Source organism: Erinaceus europaeus, chromosome 2, assembly GCF_950295315.1.
Source record: "Erinaceus europaeus chromosome 2, mEriEur2.1, whole genome shotgun sequence".
NCBI lineage: Eukaryota > Metazoa > Chordata > Mammalia > Eulipotyphla > Erinaceidae > Erinaceus > Erinaceus europaeus.
Window position 1 is genome coordinate 1,430,184 of NC_080163.1, and position 24,134 is coordinate 1,454,317.

General features: G+C 51.4%; 1 protein-coding gene across 1 annotated transcript in view; it reads right to left on the reverse strand.

Annotated features, from left to right (window-relative positions):
* The window catches only part of LOC103127639 (leukocyte-associated immunoglobulin-like receptor 1), a 40,897-nt gene extending 21,970 nt beyond the window's left edge, over positions 1 to 18,927 (reverse strand). Inside the window, exons 1-8 of the mRNA XM_060186511.1 lie at positions 18,599 to 18,927; positions 18,221 to 18,256; positions 16,849 to 17,157; positions 15,041 to 15,151; positions 14,895 to 14,934; positions 14,790 to 14,824; positions 14,329 to 14,381; positions 13,762 to 13,903 (exon numbers count right to left, since the gene is read on the reverse strand). Coding sequence (XP_060042494.1) covers positions 13,762 to 13,903; positions 14,329 to 14,381; positions 14,790 to 14,824; positions 14,895 to 14,934; positions 15,041 to 15,151; positions 16,849 to 17,157; positions 18,221 to 18,256; positions 18,599 to 18,632 — 760 coding nt within the window. The 5' untranslated portion in view covers positions 18,633 to 18,927. The remainder of the gene's footprint in view (positions 1 to 13,761; positions 13,904 to 14,328; positions 14,382 to 14,789; positions 14,825 to 14,894; positions 14,935 to 15,040; positions 15,152 to 16,848; positions 17,158 to 18,220; positions 18,257 to 18,598) is intronic.
* Between the last annotated feature and the right edge of the window lie 5,207 nt (positions 18,928 to 24,134).

A 24,134-nucleotide genomic window follows, 5' to 3' on the forward strand; every position in this document is an offset into this window, starting at 1 on the left:
CGGAGGGCCATGTCGCAGTGCAGACACTGAGCTCAGGACTGTGCTGGGCTCCTCCCGGCAGGGCCTCCTCAGAAGACGGGCTGTCCTGCTGACTGACCAGAGAGTGCCCTGAGAGGGTGCCCGCCTGCTGAGCTCTACCCACAGTGCCCTGCCCCAGCACCTGTGAGCCCCAGCAAGGGTGGGCGCCTCTGTGGGTCCTGCTGGTGGCTTCTCCCAACTGCTTAGCTCAGGATGGGAAACGTGCCCCTGTGCAGACAGAGACAGACTGACAGACAGATGTGCAGCTTCTGCAGGCACTGATGAAAGACCTGTGCAAGCCCCCGCCTCAGCCCAGCTTCCTGTCTGGCTGGAAGCAGCCTTGTGGGGGGTTGGGGAGGGGAGGACATCCTCAGCCTTGGGGCAGCACCTGGGCATGGCTGGGTGTGGCTGACATGCTCCCCTCAGAGCACAGCAGGCCTCTGAGGACCCTCTGTGCCTGCACTACAAGGACTCCCCAGGCCTCCTCCGTGCCTGTGCCCTGCTGTGCCCCTGTCCTCTGCTGGTAGCACAGCCCCAATATTCTGAGAGCCATTTCACAACCATGAGGCAAGGAGCTTGAGAAGAGGAAACGGAGCAAACTGGTTCCGTGTCCTGAGGACTCTGCTGAGTTGCCAAGCACCCCAGGCTGCCTGTGCCCGTGCGTCTAAGCGAGCAAGTGCAGGCGGCCTGGCTCTGCCACCAGCGTGCCAGCCTAGGTCTGTGGCACAGTCGTGGTGATGCTGCAGGCCCAGCTTACATCTCCAGAATGTTCCAGGCGTTCTTCTCCTTTCTCTCTTAATGGACAGAGAGAAACTGAGAGAAAAGGGGGAGACAGAGGAGGAGACAGTCACCTGCCGCCCTCCTTCTCCTATTGTGAAGCTTCCCACCTGCAGCTGGGCACTGGGAAGTGGGGACTGGGGGCCTGAACCCAGATTCTTCCACATGGTGACATGAGTGCTGAACCACGTGCACCACATCTGCCACCTCTTTTTTTATTAATAAAATTTTATAGTTTTTAAAAATATTTGCTTATTTATTTATTCCCTTTTATTTTGTGTTTTTTATATTGTTTTGTTATTGATGTCTTTGTTGTTGGATAGGATAGAGAAATGGAAAGAGGAGGGGAAGACAGAGAAGGGTTGTTGTATGCTTTACATTGGGTTCTAGTTCTCCCCCGCCAAGAGAATTGGATCAGTCCTGTTAATTTTGCAGGCCCGCTTGGCCCCGCCCCTAGGAACTCTGCCAGAGTTTCAGAGTTCCAGAGTTCCAGAGTAAGAGAGAGTGCTTGCGCCGCCGCAAAGAGACAGCAGAGTTCTGTTTGGTGATTAGTTTGTCTTAGTTTATGAATCGTTGTTCCTGAATAAAGAAATACAGCTTCCCTGCCCAGCCGTATGTCTCTGGTTGTCTCTGTTACCCGCCTTGAAGCCACCCGCCAGCTAGAACTTACGAATTTTAACAACAAAGGGTAGAAAAGACAGACACCTGCAGCACTGCTTCAACACTTGTGAAGCTTTCCCCCTGTAGGTGTGGTCTGGGGTCTAGGAATTGGCCTCCTTGCACTCAGTCAGATGAGCCCTCAACCAGGTGTGCCTCCATCCAGCCCCGAAGCGTCCCCTTTCTTTATCCCTCTAGACAGAGACCAAAGCTGTCTATGGGGTCCAGAAGGCCAGAGGTCTCGCTTCTGTAATTGCTTCTCCACTCTACATGTGCATGGATAGGCTGATCCATAACCCCAGGCTGTCTCTTCCCTTCCCAAGTTGAGTAGGCCTCTGAGGAGGTGGAGTTCCAGGGCACAGTGGTGAGGTCTTCTGACCAGGGAAGGCAGGCTGGTGTCATGGTAGCCTTTTCACCATCTGTCTATGAGTGAAACCATCCTGTATTCCTCCTTCTCTTTCTGACTTACCTCACTCAATATGATTCCTCCAAGCTCCATCCTAGATGCCGTGAAGAAAGTGAAATCACCATTCCTGTTCAATTTCTTTATGGGAGGATTAATGGTTTATAGCCAACAGTAAAATGTACTAGTTGGTACTTGTGTGACATTTCTCAGTTCTCCACATAACAATACAACCCCCACTAGGTCCTCCTCTGCATCTTGATCTGGGACCTCAGCCCTCCCCACCCCGCTCCACAGTCCTTTGCTTTGGTGCACGACACCAGCTCTAGTGTGACTTCTGCTCTGTGTTTTCCCTTCTGTTCTTATTTTTCAACTTCTGTCCATGAGATCATCCTTTGTTCTTTCTTCTATTTCTGGAAAATCTCACTTCACAGGATGCCCTCAAGCTCCAGCCAAGATGAGGTGAAGGAGGTGAAGTCACCACTTTTAATAGCTAAGTAGTATTCCACTGTGTAGCTAGCTAGACCACATCTTTCTCAGTCACTCCTCTGCTCTAGCTCTCATTCTCTCTGTGTCTCTCAGTAAGTACAGAAATAATTTTAAACTATGTATTTGTTGGGAGTTGGGCTGTAGCACAGCGGGTTAAGCCCAGGTGGTGCAAAGCACAAGGACCGGCATAAGGATCCCGTTTCGAACCCCGGCTCCCCACCTGCAGGGGAGTCACTTCACAGGTGGGGAAACAAGTCTGCAGGTGTCTATCCTTCTCTCCTCCTCTCTGTCTGCCCCTCCTCTCTCCATTTCTCTCTGTCCTATCCAACAACAATAACAACAATAATAACTACAACAATAAAACAATAAGGGTAACAAAATGGAATAAATAAATAAAATAAATATTAAAAAATATGTATTTGTTGTTTAGAAGTGGGTGAGGACCTATCTGAAGGTGCAATAATACTCTAGGCTGTTGAGAGATGGCTTAGTGGTCGCACACAGGGCTTGCATTCTAGAGGGCCCAGGTTCGATCCCCAGAACTGCCAAAAGTCAGAGCTGAGTGGTCCCTGGATCCTCACAGGCACACGTACATTGCAGAAGTCCAAGTGCTGAGGCCTGGGAAGTGGCCCCGTGACTACAGCGTCTGACTGTGAGCACGGAGTCCCAGAGGGATAAGCCCAGCAGTGAGTTTACCAGTGTGACACTCTGGTTCTATCACCCTTGCTCTCGCTCACAGGGAAATAAAGAAGCCAATATACCTTAAAAACACACACATTAAGTGTGCAATTTTGTGACACCTCTAGGGTTGGCCTGGGTGGTGGTGCACCCAGGAGAGCAGACACTACCAGGTGCAGGGATCTGGGTTCGAGTCCCCGCTCCCCACCTGCAGTGGGAAGTTTCATGAACATTAAAGTAGGGCTACAGGTGTTTCTCTTTCTCTCTTCCTCTCTACCCCTCCTCCCCTCTCAATTTCTTTTTGTCTTGTCAAAGAAAAGAAAGGGAAATGTCAGGAAATTGTGAGGATGTGTTAGAGCCTGGAAGGTTGTGACCTGAGGAGTGCATCTATCCTGTCAATCTCTCTCTCTACCAAGAAGCTGAGCAAGGAGGGCCAGGAATAACCCCAAAGGTTTGCCTCATATTATCAGACTCCCTGCCTCACGAAGCACCCTGCATTCCTGATACTATGGCCTGCTCCCTTATTATCTACATAATCATAGTTTTGCCTGAAATATCCCCACCCATTCCATTGCTTTGATCTATCTTCTTTCTACCCTCAAGACCCTCCCTGCCTGCAGGGTATTACTAATCCTACCAGGTAATACCCTTGCAGCAGTTGCTAAGGAAGTTCCTACCTTTGCATCCCCTTTTGCCTTTCTCTGCCCCTTTCCTAGCCATTTCCGTTTCTGGATTGCCATTTCTGGGTCTGCCCTTTAAAAGCCTTGGCTCTCTGATCTATAAAAAATGGAATTGTGTGGCCACCATGAGTCTGTTCCTGAGTTTTCTCTTTCACATTGCTGAGTGAGTAGCAGCCCAGGCTGGCTCCGGTTGATGCACCCGGGAAGAGGATCCCCCACACTATCCCGGCAGTGGGAAAAATGACCACCAGGAGTGGTAGGTTCCTCACACAGGTACCAAGCCCCAGTGATAAACCTGGTGACAAAAGAAAGAAAAATTAACAAAAAAAAAAGAAAGAAAGAAAGAAAGAAAGAAAGGAGGGAAGAAGGAAGAGACTCTCAAGGTGAGCAAACCCGGATTTCCAGGGAGTGTCAGGCATTAAGCCAGCCCCCACCCCCAACTCTGCTTCATCCTCCATTGCTGATACTATGGTCTATTTACATAATCATTGTTTTTCCTGGTATATGCCTGGCCTGCAGGGTATTAATTAATCCCACCAGGTAAAACCTTCGCAACATTTGCTACAGAAGCTTTCTACCATCCCTCTCTTTCCTTTTCTTCACAACCTTTCCTAGCCATTTCTTTTTCTGACTTGCCACTTTTGGTTCTAAATATAGAAAATAGCTGTCTCTGATCAATAATGACACATAGCATTCCTGCTCTGCCACGAGTTCCTGTTCTCTCTCCCAAGTCGCTGAGTAAGCAGCAGTTGAAGTTGTCTCCGATCAAGTTCTCTACAAACCAGAGAGAATGTGCCTGGGAAGAAACACCCTCACTCTATCCTGGCAAGGGAACCTTTCCCAGAGGCAATGGTCATCCCGCTCTAGCCACTGGGCCCCACAGACACAGGTACACCTGTGTTATGGTGCGTGAGTCTGTGTGTGTGTGTGTGTGTGTGTGTGTGTGTGGTATCTTTGTGAGTCACATGGAGTGGTGCTTGTGAGGACAGTGTCCATGCCCCAGGCTGTGAAGCTCTGCTGGACTCCTCCTTGGACCATCGCCGTTGAGTGTCTCAAACGCCTTCCTACAAGTGTGCTGACCAGCAGCGTGTGTTTCTGTCTTTGGAGAGCAGCAGGTGTCGGTGCTGTGGGGCCTGCTGCTCGCCCAGCACCTGTCGGCTTGTGGCAGCTGGTGTCCCGCACAGCCAGTCCAGTGGCCCTCAGCCAGGTCAGCTCCTGGCCCCTTTTCATTTCCCTGGTGACCTGAGCTGGTCCCCTCTGTCTGATCCCGGGTCAGCTCGTGGCCCTGCATCTCTCTGGTGACTGGAGCAGCTGGGCACATTTCCGTCCACTCCCCTCATTTGCATTTCCTTTCTCTGGTTGCACGACGTCTGTCTGGGACTTTCCTTGTTTCATCCCCCTGGACTGACTGTTCCCCTTGGTCTTCTCACCAGCCAGCAGGGGCTTGGTCCCAGGCACATGAGTCCCCAGCAGATGTGCCCCTTGGGCAGAGTTCCCACTCTGGGCTGCTTACTTAGCCCAAACTGGAATCGCCCCACTCCCGGGGCTGCTTTTGTGTGTGTGGGACCTGGGGGAGTCACATATATAGTGGTGTTGTTTTCGACGGGTTAGTTTGTTTTCACCGGGCTGGCTTCACGGGCGGGTAACAGACGACCAGGGACTCATGGTTGAGCTGTAGGCAGTATCTCTTTATTCATGCAGGACGCAGCACAGTCTAAGACGAGCTAAGTTAAACTCAAAGTACAGTACCATAAAACTCACAATGCTGTCTTTATATATACTTGCCAAGTAAGGTGGAAACAGGATATGACATAGAGAGGGTGGAGAGAAAAGTGACTGGTGAAAATCAGAGTGTGACAAAGGGGGCAGATTAGGCGAGAATCCTATCACTGAACCACAAATGCCCTGGAGGGAGGGTGGAACTTGTTAACAGTGGTTATGTAAATAGAATGAAGTGGTTATGTAAATAGAATAGTGTTAAGCAGGGGGGATTTAAACCAAATAACAGAAGGGGTCTCATGCATACCAACATTCCCCCTTTCTTTTTAACTAATGGCCATTGTGGGGTGAACAGAAACGTATATTGTACAGGCGTTTTCAAAAGTACTGGCATAAGACATGGAAAACAAAATAGGCGAGCAGCAATAACCAGTGTGATGCCAAGGGGAGCTTTTCTTGCCTCAAAGGGCAAGGCCTAGCAGGCGAAAGGGCATTTCTTGCCTCTGGGAATGCTTCATGTCTCTGGGGGCGTCTCTTGCCTCAAAGGGCATTTCCTGCCTCTGTGGGCATCTCTTGCCTCTTGGGGCGCTTCATGCCTCTGTGGGCATAACCTAATAAGGAGGGGGAGTTTTCTGCCTCTGGAGCAGAGCCTGCAGGCGAGGGGACATGGTCTATAAAGTCTCAAGGCAATTGGCTGAAGTTAGTCTTTGAGAAACACAGCAGCATGTACCAGTAAGTCCGATGGAGGTGTCAGTCCAAAGTAGCTGACCACAGAAGAAAATGCCAGAAGATGAAATGCTGCACGTCTGTCTCTATGGGGAATGTCGGCCACCAGAATTTTGCTTTTCTGTAGAGAGTGAGCTTTGGAGTCTGTGAATCTGTTTCTTCAGGTTGTGCCAGGTCACATCATTGGTTTCTGGGGGCGATGTCAGAGAACAGGGGTCCAAATGGATTTCTCGGAATTTTACTTGAGTAGATGCTTTTTCATGTGAAGACTTGACAGCTGAAATTCACTTACTTGTCAAACAAAACTTGTAGCAGATTAGAAGTTTACTATAATTGATAACTCCATTATAATTGGAAGTCCTTTTTAGTATGATTTTAAGGTTGTTTAAGCAGTTTAAACTCAATAAAATGTGGAAAGGTAAACAGAAGAACCACGGTTAAAAGCCTCAGGCATGAGAATAATTAACATAATCATTGCACTATCTGCCCCACCCATAACTCATACAGTTTTCAGGATTAAACGTTTCAGATTCATGTCAAGATGTAAAAGAGAAATCAAAGGAGGGGAAAAACAACTTTTTGGATTGTTTCTGGATGTTTCTAGAAATCATGGCTGCATCTAGCATTTTTTTAAGTCAATGTCAAACAAAAATTCAGTCATTCAAATCATTCTCTTATGAAAACACAACTTGAACCAGATTATCAAGATCTCACCATGTAGGATTAAGAGTCCCCGGAGAGCGTCCTAGTCCAAAAAGCTCCTCAAAATTCCATTTAGGGTGTTTCTGACTGTTCCTGCTGGATTGCTTCAGGCACCCATTTTTAAAAGCGTCTTCCCATTGAAGAAAGAATCCAATCAGGAGAGTAGAACTAACCACATGTCTCCATACTTGGTAACTGCCAGGGTACTTGAGAATGTTCTTCAAATTAGAGTAGTCCTTCTCCATGGGAAACATTCGAGAAGAAGTCCAGAAAGTCCCAAGGGAAATCCCCATGCATATCCCAAGGTCTACGATCACAGTCATAAAGAACCAAACTGTGGCCCGGAGCAAAATGTAGTCTTTTTCCTCAGGAAACATGGGAGAGGGAATCCAGAAAGTCTAAGGAGAAATCTCCGTGCATCTCCCAAGCTCTGTGATCCCGGTCATAAGAAACCAAAGTTCCTGGTCAGGGAAACAAAGTTTGGCCCAGAGCAAAATGTTCCAGAGACAGAGTAACTGTCTCATGATGAAACAGTAGAGGCTTTGGCAAACCTCTTCATAAGTAGATGAGAAGACCATAGTGCATAGGTAGGCAAAGTCTTCACTTATCTGGGAGTTGCGCAGGTCTGGCCCCACGTTGGGCGCCATATGTTGTTTTCGACGGGTTAGGTTGTTTTCACCGGGCTGGCTTCACGGGCGGGTAACAGACGACCAGGGACTCATGGTTGAGCTGTAGGCAGTATCTCTTTATTCATGCAGGACGCAGCACAATCTAAGACGAGCTAAGTTAAACTCAAAGTACAGTACCATAAAACTCACAATGCTGTCTTTATATATACTTGCCAAGTAAGGTGGAAACAAGATGTGACATAGAGAGGGTGGAGAGAAAAGTGACTGGTGAAAATCAGAGTGTGACAAAGAGGGGGCAGATTAGGCGAGAATCCTATCACTGAACCACAAATGCCCTGGAGAGAGGGTGGAACTTGTTAACAGTGGTTATGTAAATAAAATGAAGTGGTTATGTAAATAGAATGGTGTTAAGCAGGAGGGATTTAAACCAAATGAAACAGAAGGGGTCTCATGCATACCAACATAGTGGGAATGATCAGTTCTATGTCACACACACTAATGTTGCAAAGGGGCAGGATTTTGAATGTTTTCACTCAATACTCAAGAGTGTGTGGGGTCCCAGAGGTGGCACAGTGGCTAAAGTCTGGACTCCCCAGCGTGAGGTCCTGGGTCCCATGCCAGAGTGACACTTTAGTCCCCTCCCTCACTATAAATAAATCAAACTCGTCTCTTTCATAACTGTGAAGTTTTGCAGTGGAACGTGGTGTTCCTTGTGGCTCTGTGTTACAGAGTTTGGAAATAGTGCAGTTGTCCCGGGACAGAGGAGTGGGTGAGGGAGTCGTGGTGTCTGTACACAATGGAACAGCACTCAGATCTGAGAGAAGATGAGGCCTTGTCTCCCCAGCAACATGGATGGAGCTGGAGGAGCTGCGCCGAGAATGCCAGGGGATCTCACTCCTGGCTGGGGGTTAGGAAATCAAGGGGAAATTGCAGTTTGAAGTCTCAAGGTCACCTCCCAGCAACACATATGCCCTAGTGGTGTTCCAGTGCCCCCTCAATAAATAAACAAATAAATAAATGACTCCAGACTGAGGAGATAATATAATGGCTCTTCAGGAAGACATTCATGCCTGAGGCAGAAGGTTCCTGATTCAAGCCCCACATCACAGGAGCCAGAGCTTAGCAGTGATCTGGTAAAAGTAAAATAAAATAAAATAAAGCTATTTTTAAATTTACATAATGAAGGGCAGGTGTAGACAGCATAATGGTTCTGCAAAGAGATTCTCATGTCTGAGGCTCCAAAGTCCCGTGTTCAATCCTCTGCACCACCATTAACCAGAGTTGAGCACTGCTCTAGGGAAAAGTAAATAAACTGATTAATTAAGTAATTAAAATAAAATTGCATAATGGACCCAGAAGGTTGTCCAGTGACTAGAGCAATGCACCTGCAGGCACAAAGTCCCAAGGTTGATCCCCAGCAACAGATAAGCCTGACTGATTGATTCTCTGGTCTCCATCTCTGCCTCTGTCTCTGTCTCTCACTAATCAGTAAAGCTTTTTAAAAAGAAATGACAGAATGGCAGAGGTGATGTGTAACCTGTAGTGACACTTGAATTTTTCTCACGAGTCCAGCTCAAAAGACCCAGTTGACCACCTGGATTTTCTGTCCCACCCCTGTCTCTCTAGCCAGGGGCCCAGGGCAGTGATGGAGCTCCTCCATGGATGAGTCCTGCACCCAGGGACCTCAGCCTTGGGCACCCACAGCTGTGATGCCTTGAGGAAGTGATGCTTCCCCTCTGAGGAGAGGACACTTCTCCAGGAGTGCTGGACAAGGGAGAGCTTACTACCATGAGCCTTAGCTGGACAATCTCTGGACACTCTCTTATTTCTCTCCCTCTCACTTTCCCTCTCCCTCTCCTTCTCCCTCTCTCTACCCCCTCCTTCCTTTCTCCTCAATCTCCCACAACCTTCTTTTCTCTCTCTCTCTACACATTCTCTCCAGAACTAGCAACAAATCTTTATGGTTCTGCTTTTTGACTATTTTTTTATGTTTTAAAGAAAGAATGAGACAGACAGAGGGAGATAGAGACAGAGAGAGAGAGAGAGAGAGAGAGAGAGAGAGAGCTAGACCACTACTCAGCATTGGCTCATTATGATGCCAGGAGAATAAGCCTGTGCCCTCTTGGGCTTCAGGCAGGAATTTCTGGTGCACAGTTTTATCTCCTTGCCCTAAATGAATCTTTTAGGCGGCAAGCTTCAAATTATTTTTTTAATATTTATTTATTTTCCCTTTTTATTGCCCTTGGTTTTTATTTTTTATTTATTTTTCAAATATTTATTCCATTTTGTTGCCCTTGTAGTTGATGTCATCATTGTTGGATAGGACAGAAAGAAATGGAGAAAGGAGGGGAAGCAGAGAGGGAGAGAAAAAGACAGACACCTGCAGACCTGCTTCAGCACCTGTGTAGCGACTCCCCTACAGGTGGGGAGCCGGGGAATCAAACCGGGATCCTTATGGTGGTCCTTGTGCTTTGCCCCATGTGTGCTTAACCCGCTGCGCTACCTAACGACTCCCTATCCCTTGTTTTTTTTTTTTAAATTTCGTTATTGGGGAATGGATGCTGTACATTCAACAGTAAATACAATGGTTTGTACATGCATAACATTTCCCAGTTTTCCAAATAACGATAGAACCCACACTAGCTCCACTGTCATTCTTTTTGGGCCTGTATTCTCCCCCCCCCACCCACCCCAGAGTCTTTAACTTTGGTGCAATACACCAACTCTAGTTCAGGTTCTACTTGTGTTTTTTCTCTCTCTCTCTCTCTCTCACTTTCTTTTTCTTTAAATATGTATTTTCCCTTTTGTTGCCCTTGTTGTTTAACATTGTGGTGGTTATTGATGCCGTTGTTGTTGGATAGGACAGAGAGAAATGGAGAGAGGAGGGGAAGACAGAGAGGGGGAGAGAAACACAGACAGCTGCAGACCTGCTTCACCGCTTGTGAAGTGACTCCCCTGCAGGTGGGGAGCTGGGCTCGAACCGGGATCCTTACTCCAGTCCTTGCGCTTTGCTCCATGTGTGCTTAATCCTCAGCACCAGCACCGGACTCCCTACTTGTGTTTTCTCTTCTGATCTTGTTTTCAACTTCTGCCTGAGAGTGAGATTACCCCATAACCATCCTTCTGTTTCTGACCTATTTCACTTAACATGAATTTTTCTTTCTTTCTTTTAATTTAAGAAATGAGACATTCACAATCCGTAGGATAGGAGGGGTACAAATCCACACCATTCCCACCACCTGAGCTCCTTAACCTTCCCCTCCCCTGATCGCTTTCCCATTCTGCATGCTTCTCTCAATTCCTATCAAATAACATGAATTATTCAAGGTCCAACCAAGATGGGCTGACAATGGTGAAGTCACCATTTTTGATAGCTGAGTAGTATTCCATTGTGTATATATACCCCAACTTGCTCAGCCACTCGTCTGTTGGTGGACACCTGGGTTGCTTCCAGGTTTTGGCTGTTACAAATTGTGCTGCCAAGAACATATGTGTACACAGATCTTTTTGGATGGGTGTGATCTTTTTGTTGGGTTCCTTAGGATCTAGCCACAGGAGAGGAATTGCAGGATCATAGGGTAGGTCCATTTCTAGCCTTCTGAGATTTTATAGTTGTTGTAGTTAACCTTCAAATTATTTTTACTGGGCAAAGATTAGGATGGCAGCAAAGAAAGCAAATCCAAGAGTGTGGGCAGGGAAAGAAGTCAGCAAACTGCTGGAGGAAAGGAATCCCGAATACAGCCAGACAGAGAAGGTCCGCAGGATTTCACACAGAGCCTGTGAGCCGGCATGGGCTTCCCAGCTGTGGGTGATGGCTGTCCTCTGTCAGAAGGGAAACAGAACCCTCCTGCGTCTGAAGCCCTTGATGTTATTCAGGCAGGTCCAGTAATAGAAGAAAGAAAGAAAGAAAGAAAGAAAGAGAGAGAGAGAGAGAGAGAGAGAGAGAGAGAGAAAGAAAGAAAGGAAGGAAGGAAGGAAGGAAGGAAGGAAGGAAGGAAGGAAGGAAGGAGGAAGGAAGGAAGGGAAAAAGGATGAATGAATAATGGAGGGAGGGAGGGAGGAAGGAAGGAAAGGAGGGAGGAAGAAAAGAAAGAAGAAAGGAAAGAAAAGAGAGAGAGAGAGAGAGAGAGAGAGGAGGGGGGCTGGGTGTGAAGAACTCCGTGAGGGCTGCCTCGGGATTCCAGGTGAAATGTGTGTGGTGAGTCCGGGAGAAAGCAGAGTGTCAGAGCAGGCCGATGAGCTCTGATCCTTATCAAGTCTTTCAACATGCAAGACAACGTATAGTGACAGGTCTCTCTCAGACATGCAGGTTTCTAAGCTCTTCTTGAACAAAACAGAAAAAGACAAAAGAAATTTAAACACGGCACTGGTGTCCCTAGTGGTTCCATGGTAACTCAACATTTGATGTTATAAAAGATTTATTTATTTGGCTGCCAGGCGGTGGTACAGCTGCTTAAGAGCCCATAATAGCATGTGTGAGCACCCGGGTTCGAGCCCCAGCTCCCCACCTGCGGAGGGGATGCTATGAGCAGTGGAGCAGGGTTGCAGGTCTCTCTCTGTGTCTCTGTCTCTGTCTCTCTCTTCCTCTTAACTCTCCCCTCCCCTCTCAAGTTCTGTCTGTCCTATCAAATAACAAAGAAGAAGAAGAAGAAGAAGAAGAAGAAGAAGAAGAAGAAGAAGAAGAAGAAGAAGAAGAAGAAGAAGAAGAAGAAGAAGGAGAAAGAGAGTGGGAAGCAGAAGAGGGAGAGGAGGAGAGGAAGAAGAGGAAAAGAAAGGAAGAATGGCTGCCAAGAGTGGCAGATTCCTGATGAGGCTCTAAGTCCTAGCTGTAGCTTGCTGGCAAGGAACAAATAAATAAAGAACAGATTTCCTTGTTCATGAGAGATTCAGTGCACCAGTCCTGCTCCTGTGGTGCCAGGGACCAAGGTAGGGCCACGCGATTACTGCCCTGACACCCATCTTAACTGGGGTGGCTGCCAGGAGGGCTCTGGGGACTTCAAATATAGGACAGAGACAGCCAAGTGCCGCATCTACAGTGTGGGGTCTCCCTGTGAAGGGACCCCTGGCCCACCCCGCCATGTGACATAGCTGGCTTCACCCCAAGCCTGGGCCCACAGAAGCCCCGGGATGCCCTACCAAGACTTCAAGGAGGGTGTGGGGAAGGTGGTAGAGTCCCCTCCTGCCACAGACAGGTGCAGAAGAGCGTTGGTGACCACGCTGACAGCAGCTCACCTCCTCCCAACACAGGCAGCCAGGGCTGTGTGCTCCCAGGAAATCTGAGGGCCGAGGGGCAGGGAAGGGGATGGGTGGTCTGTCATGGCTTATTCCCAGCAGGAGAGTCAGAACCTCAGGCAGGGTCCTCACCAGGAGGGCTCAGCAGGAGGAGAGATGGCAGCTTTCACACCAGCTCCATGGAAGGAGAGGGTGAGGTGGGAGAGTGAGTCAGGAAGGGGTGCTTTGGGGACTCAGGCTGGAGGGTCCCTGGTGCCAAGGACCCTGGACAGAGACTGAGCCACAGCCCGAACTGGAGGGGCAGGTGCGTGTGAAGTGACTGCACAGCAGCAGAGGGTCTCGTAAGGGGTGGGCCCAGAGGAAGGGGAGACTCAAGACGGGACATGTGTGTCATCGGTGCTGGGGACAGGGCCTGTCCAGAGAGGGGCTTCAGAGCCGAGGTCAGAGCCTCAGGTGACAGAGCCTGAAACACAGCAGCCACTGCCCAGCAGACTCTGCTCCAGTGACAGGCCACCATGTGACCTCTGGGCTCCCGCAACAGCAGGGGAGCACAGGACCCCCATGGTCCTCCTCACAGTCTCCAGTCCACTTGGCCCCCAGGTGACCAGAGCCCACCTGCTTCTGGGGGTGGGGACAGGCAGCAGTGACAGCGAGTCTGTCTCTGTGCACAGCTGGGTCCTCGGGGGCCACGTCTTGTCTCACCACCTCCTCCTTCCTTCCCTGGTGAGGAGGCTCTGGGCACTGCTGGACTATGAGACACCAGTCAGTTCCCAGCTGGGGGAGGAGCCAGAGAGCAGTGCTGGCTCCATGGTGGGGCAGACAGCTGGGCTCCCTGAGCTGCCTGTGACAGTGGCCAGGCCAGAGAAACAGAGCTTGCATTCTGCACAGGGTCCCGTTTGGCTGAGGAGGCAGGGGTCCTGACCTTCCTGCAGTGAGTAGGGGTCTCCGCCTCCAGCTCCTCAGTGAGCAGAGAGGGGGGCCACCTGGGATGCCCTCCAGAGGCCCCTGTGTCTTTTGTGGGAGTGACTCCCAATGTCTTGGGCTGCTCAGTGCCAGGCCAGGTCCGCGTACATGCTGGACTGGGCCTTGGTCTCAGGGGGCTGTGGGGATCCGGCTGGGGCTGCTCTCTGGGCAAGGCGATGGTGGTCCAGCTGAGCATATGTCACCTCCTGGGGAGCTCCTGCAGCTGGGGGCTGAGAGACACCAGGTGGGTGAGTGTGCTGGGGGCAGAGAAGATTGGACTCAGCCCCCAGGGGACCCCAGATCCTGCTGGCCACGTCTGCATGTGGGATCCCCCCCACAGGGGAATGAGTGGGTGTGAGCAGACTGCCGTGTGATGACTGAGGGCATGTCACCTGATGCCCACGTGGTGGGCGCTCCTCGGGGGATCCACTTCCAGGGTGACTCTGCATGGCAGCCTGTACAGTGTGGGCTACTCACATGGGCTGGGGGTCCCGGCTCTGGTCAGCATGGTAAGCCCTTGATGGCAACCTCCTGAGAGGCCCTGGGTCTGCCCTCCAAAAGCTACTGACCCCACCACCACCCATAGGAGCAGACACCCTCCTGACACTGCCTCATGCAGAAAGCCTGTCCTCACACAGACCACTAGGGGCCTTACCGAAGGGGGCTTCACGCTGTCCTGCTCAGAAAGTCCTTCCACGGTGACCACACCTGGGGCAGGGCACAGGCATTTTGCTTGGGAGCAAGCTCAGCAGACAGGTCCCAGCTCAGGACACAGACACACACACACAAACACACACACACACTCATACACACAGACACACACACACTCACACACCTACACACACACTGACATACACACACACACTGACATGCACACTGACACACTCACACACAGACACACACACACTCACACACCTACAAACACTGACATACACACACACACACACTGACACGCACACTGACACACTGACACACACACACTGACACACACTCACACAGACACACACTGACACACACACACACACACACACAGAATGCAGCTGAAGGTTCCCCAGTGTCCCCTCCCCATCTTCCCGAGGGACACTGTGCCTTCCCAGACCCGCCATGTCGCTGTACCTGCTTCCACTCGGATATCAGCCGTGGGGCAGAACCTGAGGGAAAGAGGGGGTGAGTAGGGGCTCCTGAGGTGGGGCAGGAGGGGCTGCTGTCCCTGGGCCTCACCTCTCCTGAAGTCTCTCCTTGCCTGCATGGCCATGGGACCCTGAGGACAGCCAGGGGTGTGTGAGAGTTAGGAGGGGCCCTGCCAGCCCACAGCCCACCCAGCTGCCCTGTCACCCAGCAGCCCTGACACCCGGCTCTCTGACCACCTTTCACTTGCTGGTGTCGCCGGTGGAGGAGCAGGAGAAGCAGCAGACTCAGGAGCAGCAGGGAGGCCCCGGAGACCACGGCGAGGATGATGATGTGCTCTGGGGACAGGCCTGCCTGGGACAGGACCAGCTGTCAGCAGTCACCCAGCTCCTCCAGGGATGCAGCTCACCTCAGACACTGAGCCTGCACTCGGGGCTGTCACCCCTGTCACAACCTGTGCTGACCCCCTATCTTTGGGGAAGGAGGGGACACATGGCACAGCAGCGCCGAGACTGGACAGGGGAGTGGGCAAGGTCCACTCTGTGCCCTCCCCCAGAGAGACATGCTGGTCAGGTCCTGTGTTCCCACTCACTCTGGTGGTGAACGGACTCTGCGTGTATCTGTGTGTCCCCTGGGAGGGAGAATGGGACATGTGTCACTGCCCCAGGTTCCCTCCTCCCTGCAGACCTGCCCCTGCAGCACCACTGCTGGGGGTTCAGTGGGGAAGCAGCCCCACAGGCAAGTCCACGGACATTCCAGTGATGGGAGTTAGAAGCCTGGTCCTCAGGGCCAGGAGTTGGTGCATCTCGGTGAGCACACAGTCCCATCACAGGCACCTGGGTTTGGGCCCTTACTCCCCATCCATCTCATGGGGCAAACTTCACAATTGGTGAGACAGGTCTGCAGGAGTCTGTCTCCCTCCCTCTCTATCTCCCCTTCCCCTCTCAATTTCTCTCCGTCCTACCAAATAATGACGGGGAAATGGGGGTAAAAATAGCCACCAAGGGTAATAGATTTGTAGTGTCAGCACAGAGCCCCAGTCATAACCCTGGTTGCAAAAAAAAAGAAAGAAAGAAAGAAAGAAAGAAAGAAAGAAAGAAAGAAAGAAAGAAAGAAAGAAAGAAAGAGTCTGAGTTTGTAAGATGCTGAGACCCTGTCCCTCCCAGTGCAACAGTCAGGACCCTCCCTGTCCACCAGGGGCCACCACAGAGCTGCCTCTCTCTTCGGATCCACTCTGGGGTGTGTGGTCTGGGGTCTGAGGTCTGGGTGGGCCCTGGGCTGTGTCGGACGTCTGGGATCCCAGGGTCTGGCTGCCCTGGGCAGGTCTACTGTGTCACACCAGGGGCCTCTGGGGGGAGACCTGCAATTTCCATCCTGCATGTTATTGGGTGGAGGGACAGGGGTGTGGGGGGTCTTTGAAAGGTGAGGGGATCCCTCCCTCTCACTGGAGCTGTGGGCACAGTGCTGGTTCTGTCACCGGGTGTCATCTGAGCAACATGAGAGTTAGTGACAACCCTCCCTGTGGGCTCCTCAGCCCCTAACCTGACATCTGGGACTGAGCCTGCCCCCTGAGCCTGGAACCCAGCACAGCACAGCCCCTCCCCTCTGACCCTTGAATCTTTTCTCTGTACTCGCACCTGTCCGGTGTGGGGGAGGCAGCCTGCAGGGCTCCTGTGGGCAGTGGGTAGGGTGTGTGTGTCTGTGTGTCTCGTGTCACTGTATCTCTGTGTCTGTGTGTCTCGTGTCACTGTATCTAACTTTCTGTTTGTCTGTATGTGTGTGTCTTGTGTCATTGTGTCTGTTTTCACGAATAAAGAATTGTATTAGCAGGCAGCCATGAATTCCTGGTCTCCCTCCTGCAACACTAGCCTGGCATGTATGCTTGTGTGTCTGTCTTCTGTCACAGTGTTGTCTGTGTGTCTGTCTTCTGTCACAGTGTGTGTCTGTGTCCATGTCTCTGTGTCTGCACCCAGCCTGGACCCCTCTTGGCCCCCTCCACCATGGCATCATGCACAGAACATGGCACCACCTCTCAGCCCAGACCCACCTGAGGGTGGAGGAGGGACGTCATCCACCATCACCACCAGCTGCAGGGCCTCACTGCGATGTGACCATCTGCCGTGTCTGCTGTAGATGCAGCTATAGCTCCCTGCAGAGGCCTCACTCACGGCCTGGATGAGGAACCGGGCCTCTGTGGCACCAGAAGGTGTTTTCTTTTCTGAGTATGTTGCCCCTTCCTTCTCCAGGCGGAAGAAAGGCACTTTGCCCACAGGGCTCTGGCACACGAGGGTCACACGCTGTCCATGGGGCACCACGGGGCCTGGCTCGGCCTGCAGGGACGGCTTGGTCCAGACCCCTGAGGGAGGGCCAGGGCTCGTCGGGACAGCACACACATGATTCTCCCAGTCTGATGCTGGGTGTTTAAATGAACGTTTGGGAGCTGGCCCTGCCCTCACCTACGTAAGTGCCATCGTTTCCATCTCCCCCTCCACTGCCAGGACCCTGCTGCTGCCCCAGGGAGAGAGCTCCCGCCCCTGCTTCAGTTTCCTCACTTGACATGAGACTGCCCAGAGGGCAAGCTGCTGGGCCCACGTCAGAGGTCAGTGTCAACCTGACCATTTGCTGAGCAACATGTGTGTGTGTGTGTAGGGGGAGTCCTTAGAGGGGAGGCAGGCAGGGGTGCACGGGAGAAGGAGAGGAATTCTGTGCCTCCACAGACACTGGCCGGGTGGACGGGGACAGCAGGGACAGGCTGTCATGGCTAAGAGAGCCAGAGCCTCCTCTGGAGACTGGCCATGGTCTCTGGTGCAGAGACAGCTGTGTTTGCCCGGAGATCAAAGGGAAACAGAAGCGGCCAGGACTGCAGGCTCTTCCTCAGAGCGCCCTGCTGAGACACGGAGATGGCGTGGGGGCAAGTAAGAAGGATGCAGATCCCACCCAGGACCCCCACCTGGGGCTGCAGGGTGTCATGCGCTCAGCCTGGAAACCTGGGGAACCAGCTCTGTACCCTCAGTGCACAGGACCGACCGGGGTGAGGTGGGGTGTAGTGGGGGCGGGGGGAGCAGGAAAGACAGTGCAGCTGGGAAGGCACCTCCTGGGATGTTCCGACACAGCCCCACATGGAGGAAGCATCTGTGTTATGTATTTGTGTGGGGGGTTGTGAGAGGCAGAGACAGAGACAGAGACAGACACTGAGCCCAGAGCAGTGAACCACTAGCAACAGCAAATAATAAGAAGAAATGTCTGTGGATGATGATGTAGGACTCATATCCATAATAAGGACCATATGTGAAGCATCCAGAATGCTGCAAAGGCAGGGACTACTGTTCCGACTTGTTTCAGGCCCACAAACCCCAAATCAGCCCCCAGACTCAGACAAAACTGCTCTTGGGGTGCCGGGGGACTGGAGAGACACTCACCCCTCTGTGAGGAGGTCAGCTGGCCCAGACAGAGACCTGCAAGACAAGGTGGTGAGGAGAGATGCCCTCCCTCTAGGCTGCCCAGCCGCTGCTGGATAGAAACGGGCAGCCCCCCATGACTGCCTCCTCACCAGGCACTGAGCACAGTCCTGGGCTCTGCACAGTCTCTGTGGCCCCCAGCCCCTCCCAGCAGCCCCCAGACTCCTCAGTGTGGAGGGACCCTGTGTCCTGAAACCCTCTAGCTGGACCCCTCCCCACTGAGACCTGGGTCTGACCCAGAGCTCAGGGAAAAGCTGGGGAGAGGGGCACATGGCTCAGAGTCTCTGGGCAGCAGTCAGGACCCAGCAGGGAGCACCTCCGCCCCAGGCCAGGACTCACCGAGAACCAGGATGATGGGAGGTCGGAGGGCCATGTCGCAGTGCAGACACTGAGCTCAGGACTGTGCTGGGCTCCTCCCGGCAGGGCCTCCTCAGAAGACGGGCTGTCCTGCTGACTGACCAGAGAGTGCCCTGAGAGGGTGCCCGCCTGCTGAGCTCTACCCACAGTGCCCTGCCCCAGCACCTGTGAGCCCCAGCAAGGGTGGGCGCCTCTGTGGGTCCTGCTGGTGGCTTCTCCCAACTGCTTAGCTCAGGATGGGAAACGTGCCCCTGTGCAGACAGAGACAGACTGACAGACAGATGTGCAGCTTCTGCAGGCACTGATGAAAGACCTGTGCAAGCCCCCGCCTCAGCCCAGCTTCCTGTCTGGCTGGAAGCAGCCTTGTGGGGGGTTGGGGAGGGGAGGACATCCTCAGCCTTGGGGCAGCACCTGGGCATGCTCCCCTCAGAGCACAGCAGGCCTCTGAGGACCCTCTGTGCCTGCACTACAAGGACTCCCCAGGCCTCCTCCGTGCCTGTGCCCTGATGTGCCCCTGTCCTCTGCTGGTAGCACAGCCCCAATGTTCTGAGAGCCATTTCACAACCATGAGGCAAGGAGCTTGAGAAGAGGAAACGGAGCAAACTGGTTCCGTGTCCTGAGGACTCTGCTGAGTTGCCAAGCACCCCAGGCTGCCTGTGCCCGTGCGTCTAAGCGAGCAAGTGCAGGCGGCCTGGCTCTGCCACCAGCGTGCCAGCCTAGGTCTGTGGCACAGTCGTGGTGATGCTGCAGGCCCAGCTTACATCTCCAGAATGTTCCAGGCGTTCTTCTCCTTTCTCTCTGAATGGACAGCGAGAAACTGAGAGAAAAGGGGGAGACAGAGGAGGAGACAGTCACCTGCCGCCCTCCTTCTCCTATTGTGAAGCTTCCCACCTGCAGCTGGGCACTGGGAAGTGGGGACTGGGGGCCTGAACCCAGATTCTTCCACATGGTGACATGAGTGCTGAACCACGTGCACCACATCTGCCACCTCTTTTTTTATTAATAAAATTTTATAGTTTTTAAAAATATTTGCTTATTTATTTATTCCCTTTTATTTTGTGTTTTTTATATTGTTTTGTTATTGATGTCTTTGTTGTTGGATAGGATAGAGAAATGGAAAGAGGAGGGGAAGACAGAGAAGGGTTGTTGTATGCTTTACATTGGGTTCTAGTTCTCCCCCGCCAAGAGAATTGGATCAGTCCTGTTAATTTTGCAGGCCCGCTTGGCCCCGCCCCTAGGAACTCTGCCAGAGTTTCAGAGTTCCAGAGTTCCAGAGTAAGAGAGAGTGCTTGCGCCGCCGCAAAGAGACAGCAGAGTTCTGTTTGGTGATTAGTTTGTCTTAGTTTATGAATCGTTGTTCCTGAATAAAGAAATACAGCTTCCCTGCCCAGCCGTATGTCTCTGGTTGTCTCTGTTACCCGCCTTGAAGCCACCCGCCAGCTAGAACTTACGAATTTTAACAACAAAGGGTAGAAAAGACAGACACCTGCAGCACTGCTTCAACACTTGTGAAGCTTTCCCCCTGTAGGTGTGGTCTGGGGTCTAGGAATTGGCCTCCTTGCACTCAGTCAGATGAGCCCTCAACCAGGTGTGCCTCCATCCAGCCCCGAAGCGTCCCCTTTCTTTATCCCTCTAGACAGAGACCAAAGCTGTCTATGGGGTCCAGAAGGCCAGAGGTCTCGCTTCTGTAATTGCTTCTCCACTCTACATGTGCATGGATAGGCTGATCCATAACCCCAGGCTGTCTCTTCCCTTCCCAAGTTGAGTAGGCCTCTGAGGAGGTGGAGATTCCAGGGCACAGTGGTGAGGTCTTCTGACCAGGGAAGGCAGGCTGGTGTCATGGTAGCCTTTTCACCATCTGTCTATGAGTGAAACCATCCTGTATTCCTCCTTCTCTTTCTGACTTATCTCACTCAATATGATTCCTCCAAGCTCCATCCTAGATGCCGTGAAGAAAGTGAAATCATCATTCCTGTTCAATTTCTTTATGGGAGGATTAATGGTTTATAGCCAACAGTAAAATGTACTAGTTGGTACTTGTGTGACATTTCTCAGTTCTCCACATAACAATACAACCCCCACTAGGTCCTCCTCTGCATCTTGATCTGGGACCTCAGCCCTCCCCACCCCGCTCCACAGTCCTTTGCTTTGGTGCACGACACCAGCTCTAGTGTGACTTCTGCTCTGTGTTTTCCCTTCTGTTCTTATTTTTCAACTTCTGTCCATGAGATCATCCTTTGTTCTTTCTTCTATTTCTGGAAAATCTCACTTCACAGGATGCCCTCAAGCTCCAGCCAAGATGAGGTGAAGGAGGTGAAGTCACCACTTTTAATAGCTGAGTAGTATTCCACTGTGTAGCTAGCTAGACCACATCTTTCTCAGTCACTCCTCTGCTCTAGCTCTCATTCTCTCTGTGTCTCTCAGTAAGTACAGAAATAATTTTAAACTATGTATTTGTTGGGAGTTGGGCTGTAGCACAGCGGGTTAAGCCCAGGTGGTGCAAAGCACAAGGACCGGCATAAGGATCCCGTTTCGAACCCCGGCTCCCCACCTGCAGGGGAGTCACTTCACAGGTGGGGAAACAAGTCTGCAGGTGTCTATCCTTCTCTCCTCCTCTCTGTCTGCCCCTCCTCTCTCCATTTCTCTCTGTCCTATCCAACAACAATAACAACAATAATAACTACAACAATAAAACAATAAGGGTAACAAAATGGAATAAATAAATAAAATAAATATTAAAAAATATGTATTTGTTGTTTAGAAGTGGGTGAGGACCTATCTGAAGGTGCAATAATACTCTAGGCTGTTGAGAGATGGCTTAGTGGTCGCACACAGGGCTTGCATTCTAGAGGGCCCAGGTTCGATCCCCAGAACTGCCAAAAGTCAGAGCTGAGTGGTCCCTGGATCCTCACAGGCACACGTACATTGCAGAAGTCCAAGTGCTGAGGCCTGGGAAGTGGCCCCGTGACTACAGCGTCTGACTGTGAGCACGGAGTCCCAGAGGGATAAGCCCAGCAGTGAGTTTACCAGTGTGACACTCTGGTTCTATCACCCTTGCTCTCGCTCACAGGGAAATAAAGAAGCCAATATACCTTAAAAACACACACATTAAGTGTGCAATTTTGTGACACCTCTAGGGTTGGCCTGGGTGGTGGTGCACCCAGGAGAGCAGACACTACCAGGTGCAGGGATCTGGGTTCGAGTCCCCGCTCCCCACCTGCAGTGGGAAGTTTCATGAACATTAAAGTAGGGCTACAGGTGTTTCTCTTTCTCTCTTCCTCTCTACCCCTCCTCCCCTCTCAATTTCTTTTTGTCTTGTCAAAGAAAAGAAAGGGAAATGTCAGGAAATTGTGAGGATGTGTTAGAGCCTGGAAGGTTGTGACCTGAGGAGTGCATCTATCCTGTCAATCTCTCTCTCTACCAAGAAGCTGAGCAAGGAGGGCCAGGAATAACCCCAAAGGTTTGCCTCATATTATCAGACTCCCTGCCTCACGAAGCACCCTGCATTCCTGATACTATGGCCTGCTCCCTTATTATCTACATAATCATAGTTTTGCCTGAAATATCCCCACCCATTCCATTGCTTTGATCTATCTTCTTTCTACCCTCAAGACCCTCCCTGCCTGCAGGGTATTACTAATCCTACCAGGTAATACCCTTGCAGCAGTTGCTAAGGAAGTTCCTACCTTTGCATCCCCTTTTGCCTTTCTCTGCCCCTTTCCTAGCCATTTCCGTTTCTGGATTGCCATTTCTGGGTCTGCCCTTTAAAAGCCTTGGCTCTCTGATCTATAAAAAATGGAATTGTGTGGCCACCATGAGTCTGTTCCTGAGTTTTCTCTTTCACATTGCTGAGTGAGTAGCAGCCCAGGCTGGCTCCGGTTGATGCACCCGGGAAGAGGATCCCCCACACTATCCCGGCAGTGGGAAAAATGACCACCAGGAGTGGTAGGTTCCTCACACAGGTACCAAGCCCCAGTGATAAACCTGGTGACAAAAGAAAGAAAAATTAACAAAAAAAAAAAGAAAGAAAGAAAGAAAGAAAGAAAGGAGGGAAGAAGGAAGAGACTCTCAAGGTGAGCAAACCCGGATTTCCAGGGAGTGTCAGGCATTAAGCCAGCCCCCACCCCCAACTCTGCTTCATCCTCCATTGCTGATACTATGGTCTATTTACATAATCATTGTTTTTCCTGGTATATGCCTGGCCTGCAGGGTATTAATTAATCCCACCAGGTAAAACCTTCGCAACATTTGCTACAGAAGCTTTCTACCATCCCTCTCTTTCCTTTTCTTCACAACCTTTCCTAGCCATTTCTTTTTCTGACTTGCCACTTTTGGTTCTAAATATAGAAAATAGCTGTCTCTGATCAATAATGACACATAGCATTCCTGCTCTGCCACGAGTTCCTGTTCTCTCTCCCAAGTCGCTGAGTAAGCAGCAGTTGAAGTTGTCTCCGATCAAGTTCTCTACAAACCAGAGAGAATGTGCCTGGGAAGAAACACCCTCACTCTATCCTGGCAAGGGAACCTTTCCCAGAGGCAATGGTCATCCCGCTCTAGCCACTGGGCCCCACAGACACAGGTACACCTGTGTTATGGTGCGTGAGTCTGTGTGTGTGTGTGTGTGTGTGTGTGTGGTATCTTTGTGAGTCACATGGAGTGGTGCTTGTGAGGACAGTGTCCATGCCCCAGGCTGTGAAGCTCTGCTGGACTCCTCCTTGGACCATCGCCGTTGAGTGTCTCAAACGCCTTCCTACAAGTGTGCTGACCAGCAGCGTGTGTTTCTGTCTTTGGAGAGCAGCAGGTGTCGGTGCTGTGGGGCCTGCTGCTCGCCCAGCACCTGTCGGCTTGTGGCAGCTGGTGTCCCGCACAGCCAGTCCAGTGGCCCTCAGCCAGGTCAGCTCCTGGCCCCTTTTCATTTCCCTGGTGACCTGAGCTGGTCCCCTCTGTCTGATCCCGGGTCAGCTCGTGGCCCTGCATCTCTCTGGTGACTGGAGCAGCTGGGCACATTTCCGTCCACTCCCCTCATTTGCATTTCCTTTCTCTGGTTGCACGACGTCTGTCTGGGACTTTCCTTGTTTCATCCCCCTGGACTGACTGTTCCCCTTGGTCTTCTCACCAGCCAGCAGGGGCTTGGTCCCAGGCACATGAGTCCCCAGCAGATGTGCCCCTTGGGCAGAGTTCCCACTCTGGGCTGCTTACTTAGCCCAAACTGGAATCGCCCCACTCCCGGGGCTGCTTTTGTGTGTGTGGGACCTGGGGGAGTCACATATATAGTGGTGTTGTTTTCGACGGGTTAGTTTGTTTTCACCGGGCTGGCTTCACGGGCGGGTAACAGACGACCAGGGACTCATGGTTGAGCTGTAGGCAGTATCTCTTTATTCATGCAGGACGCAGCACAGTCTAAGACGAGCTAAGTTAAACTCAAAGTACAGTACCATAAAACTCACAATGCTGTCTTTATATATACTTGCCAAGTAAGGTGGAAACAGGATATGACATAGAGAGGGTGGAGAGAAAA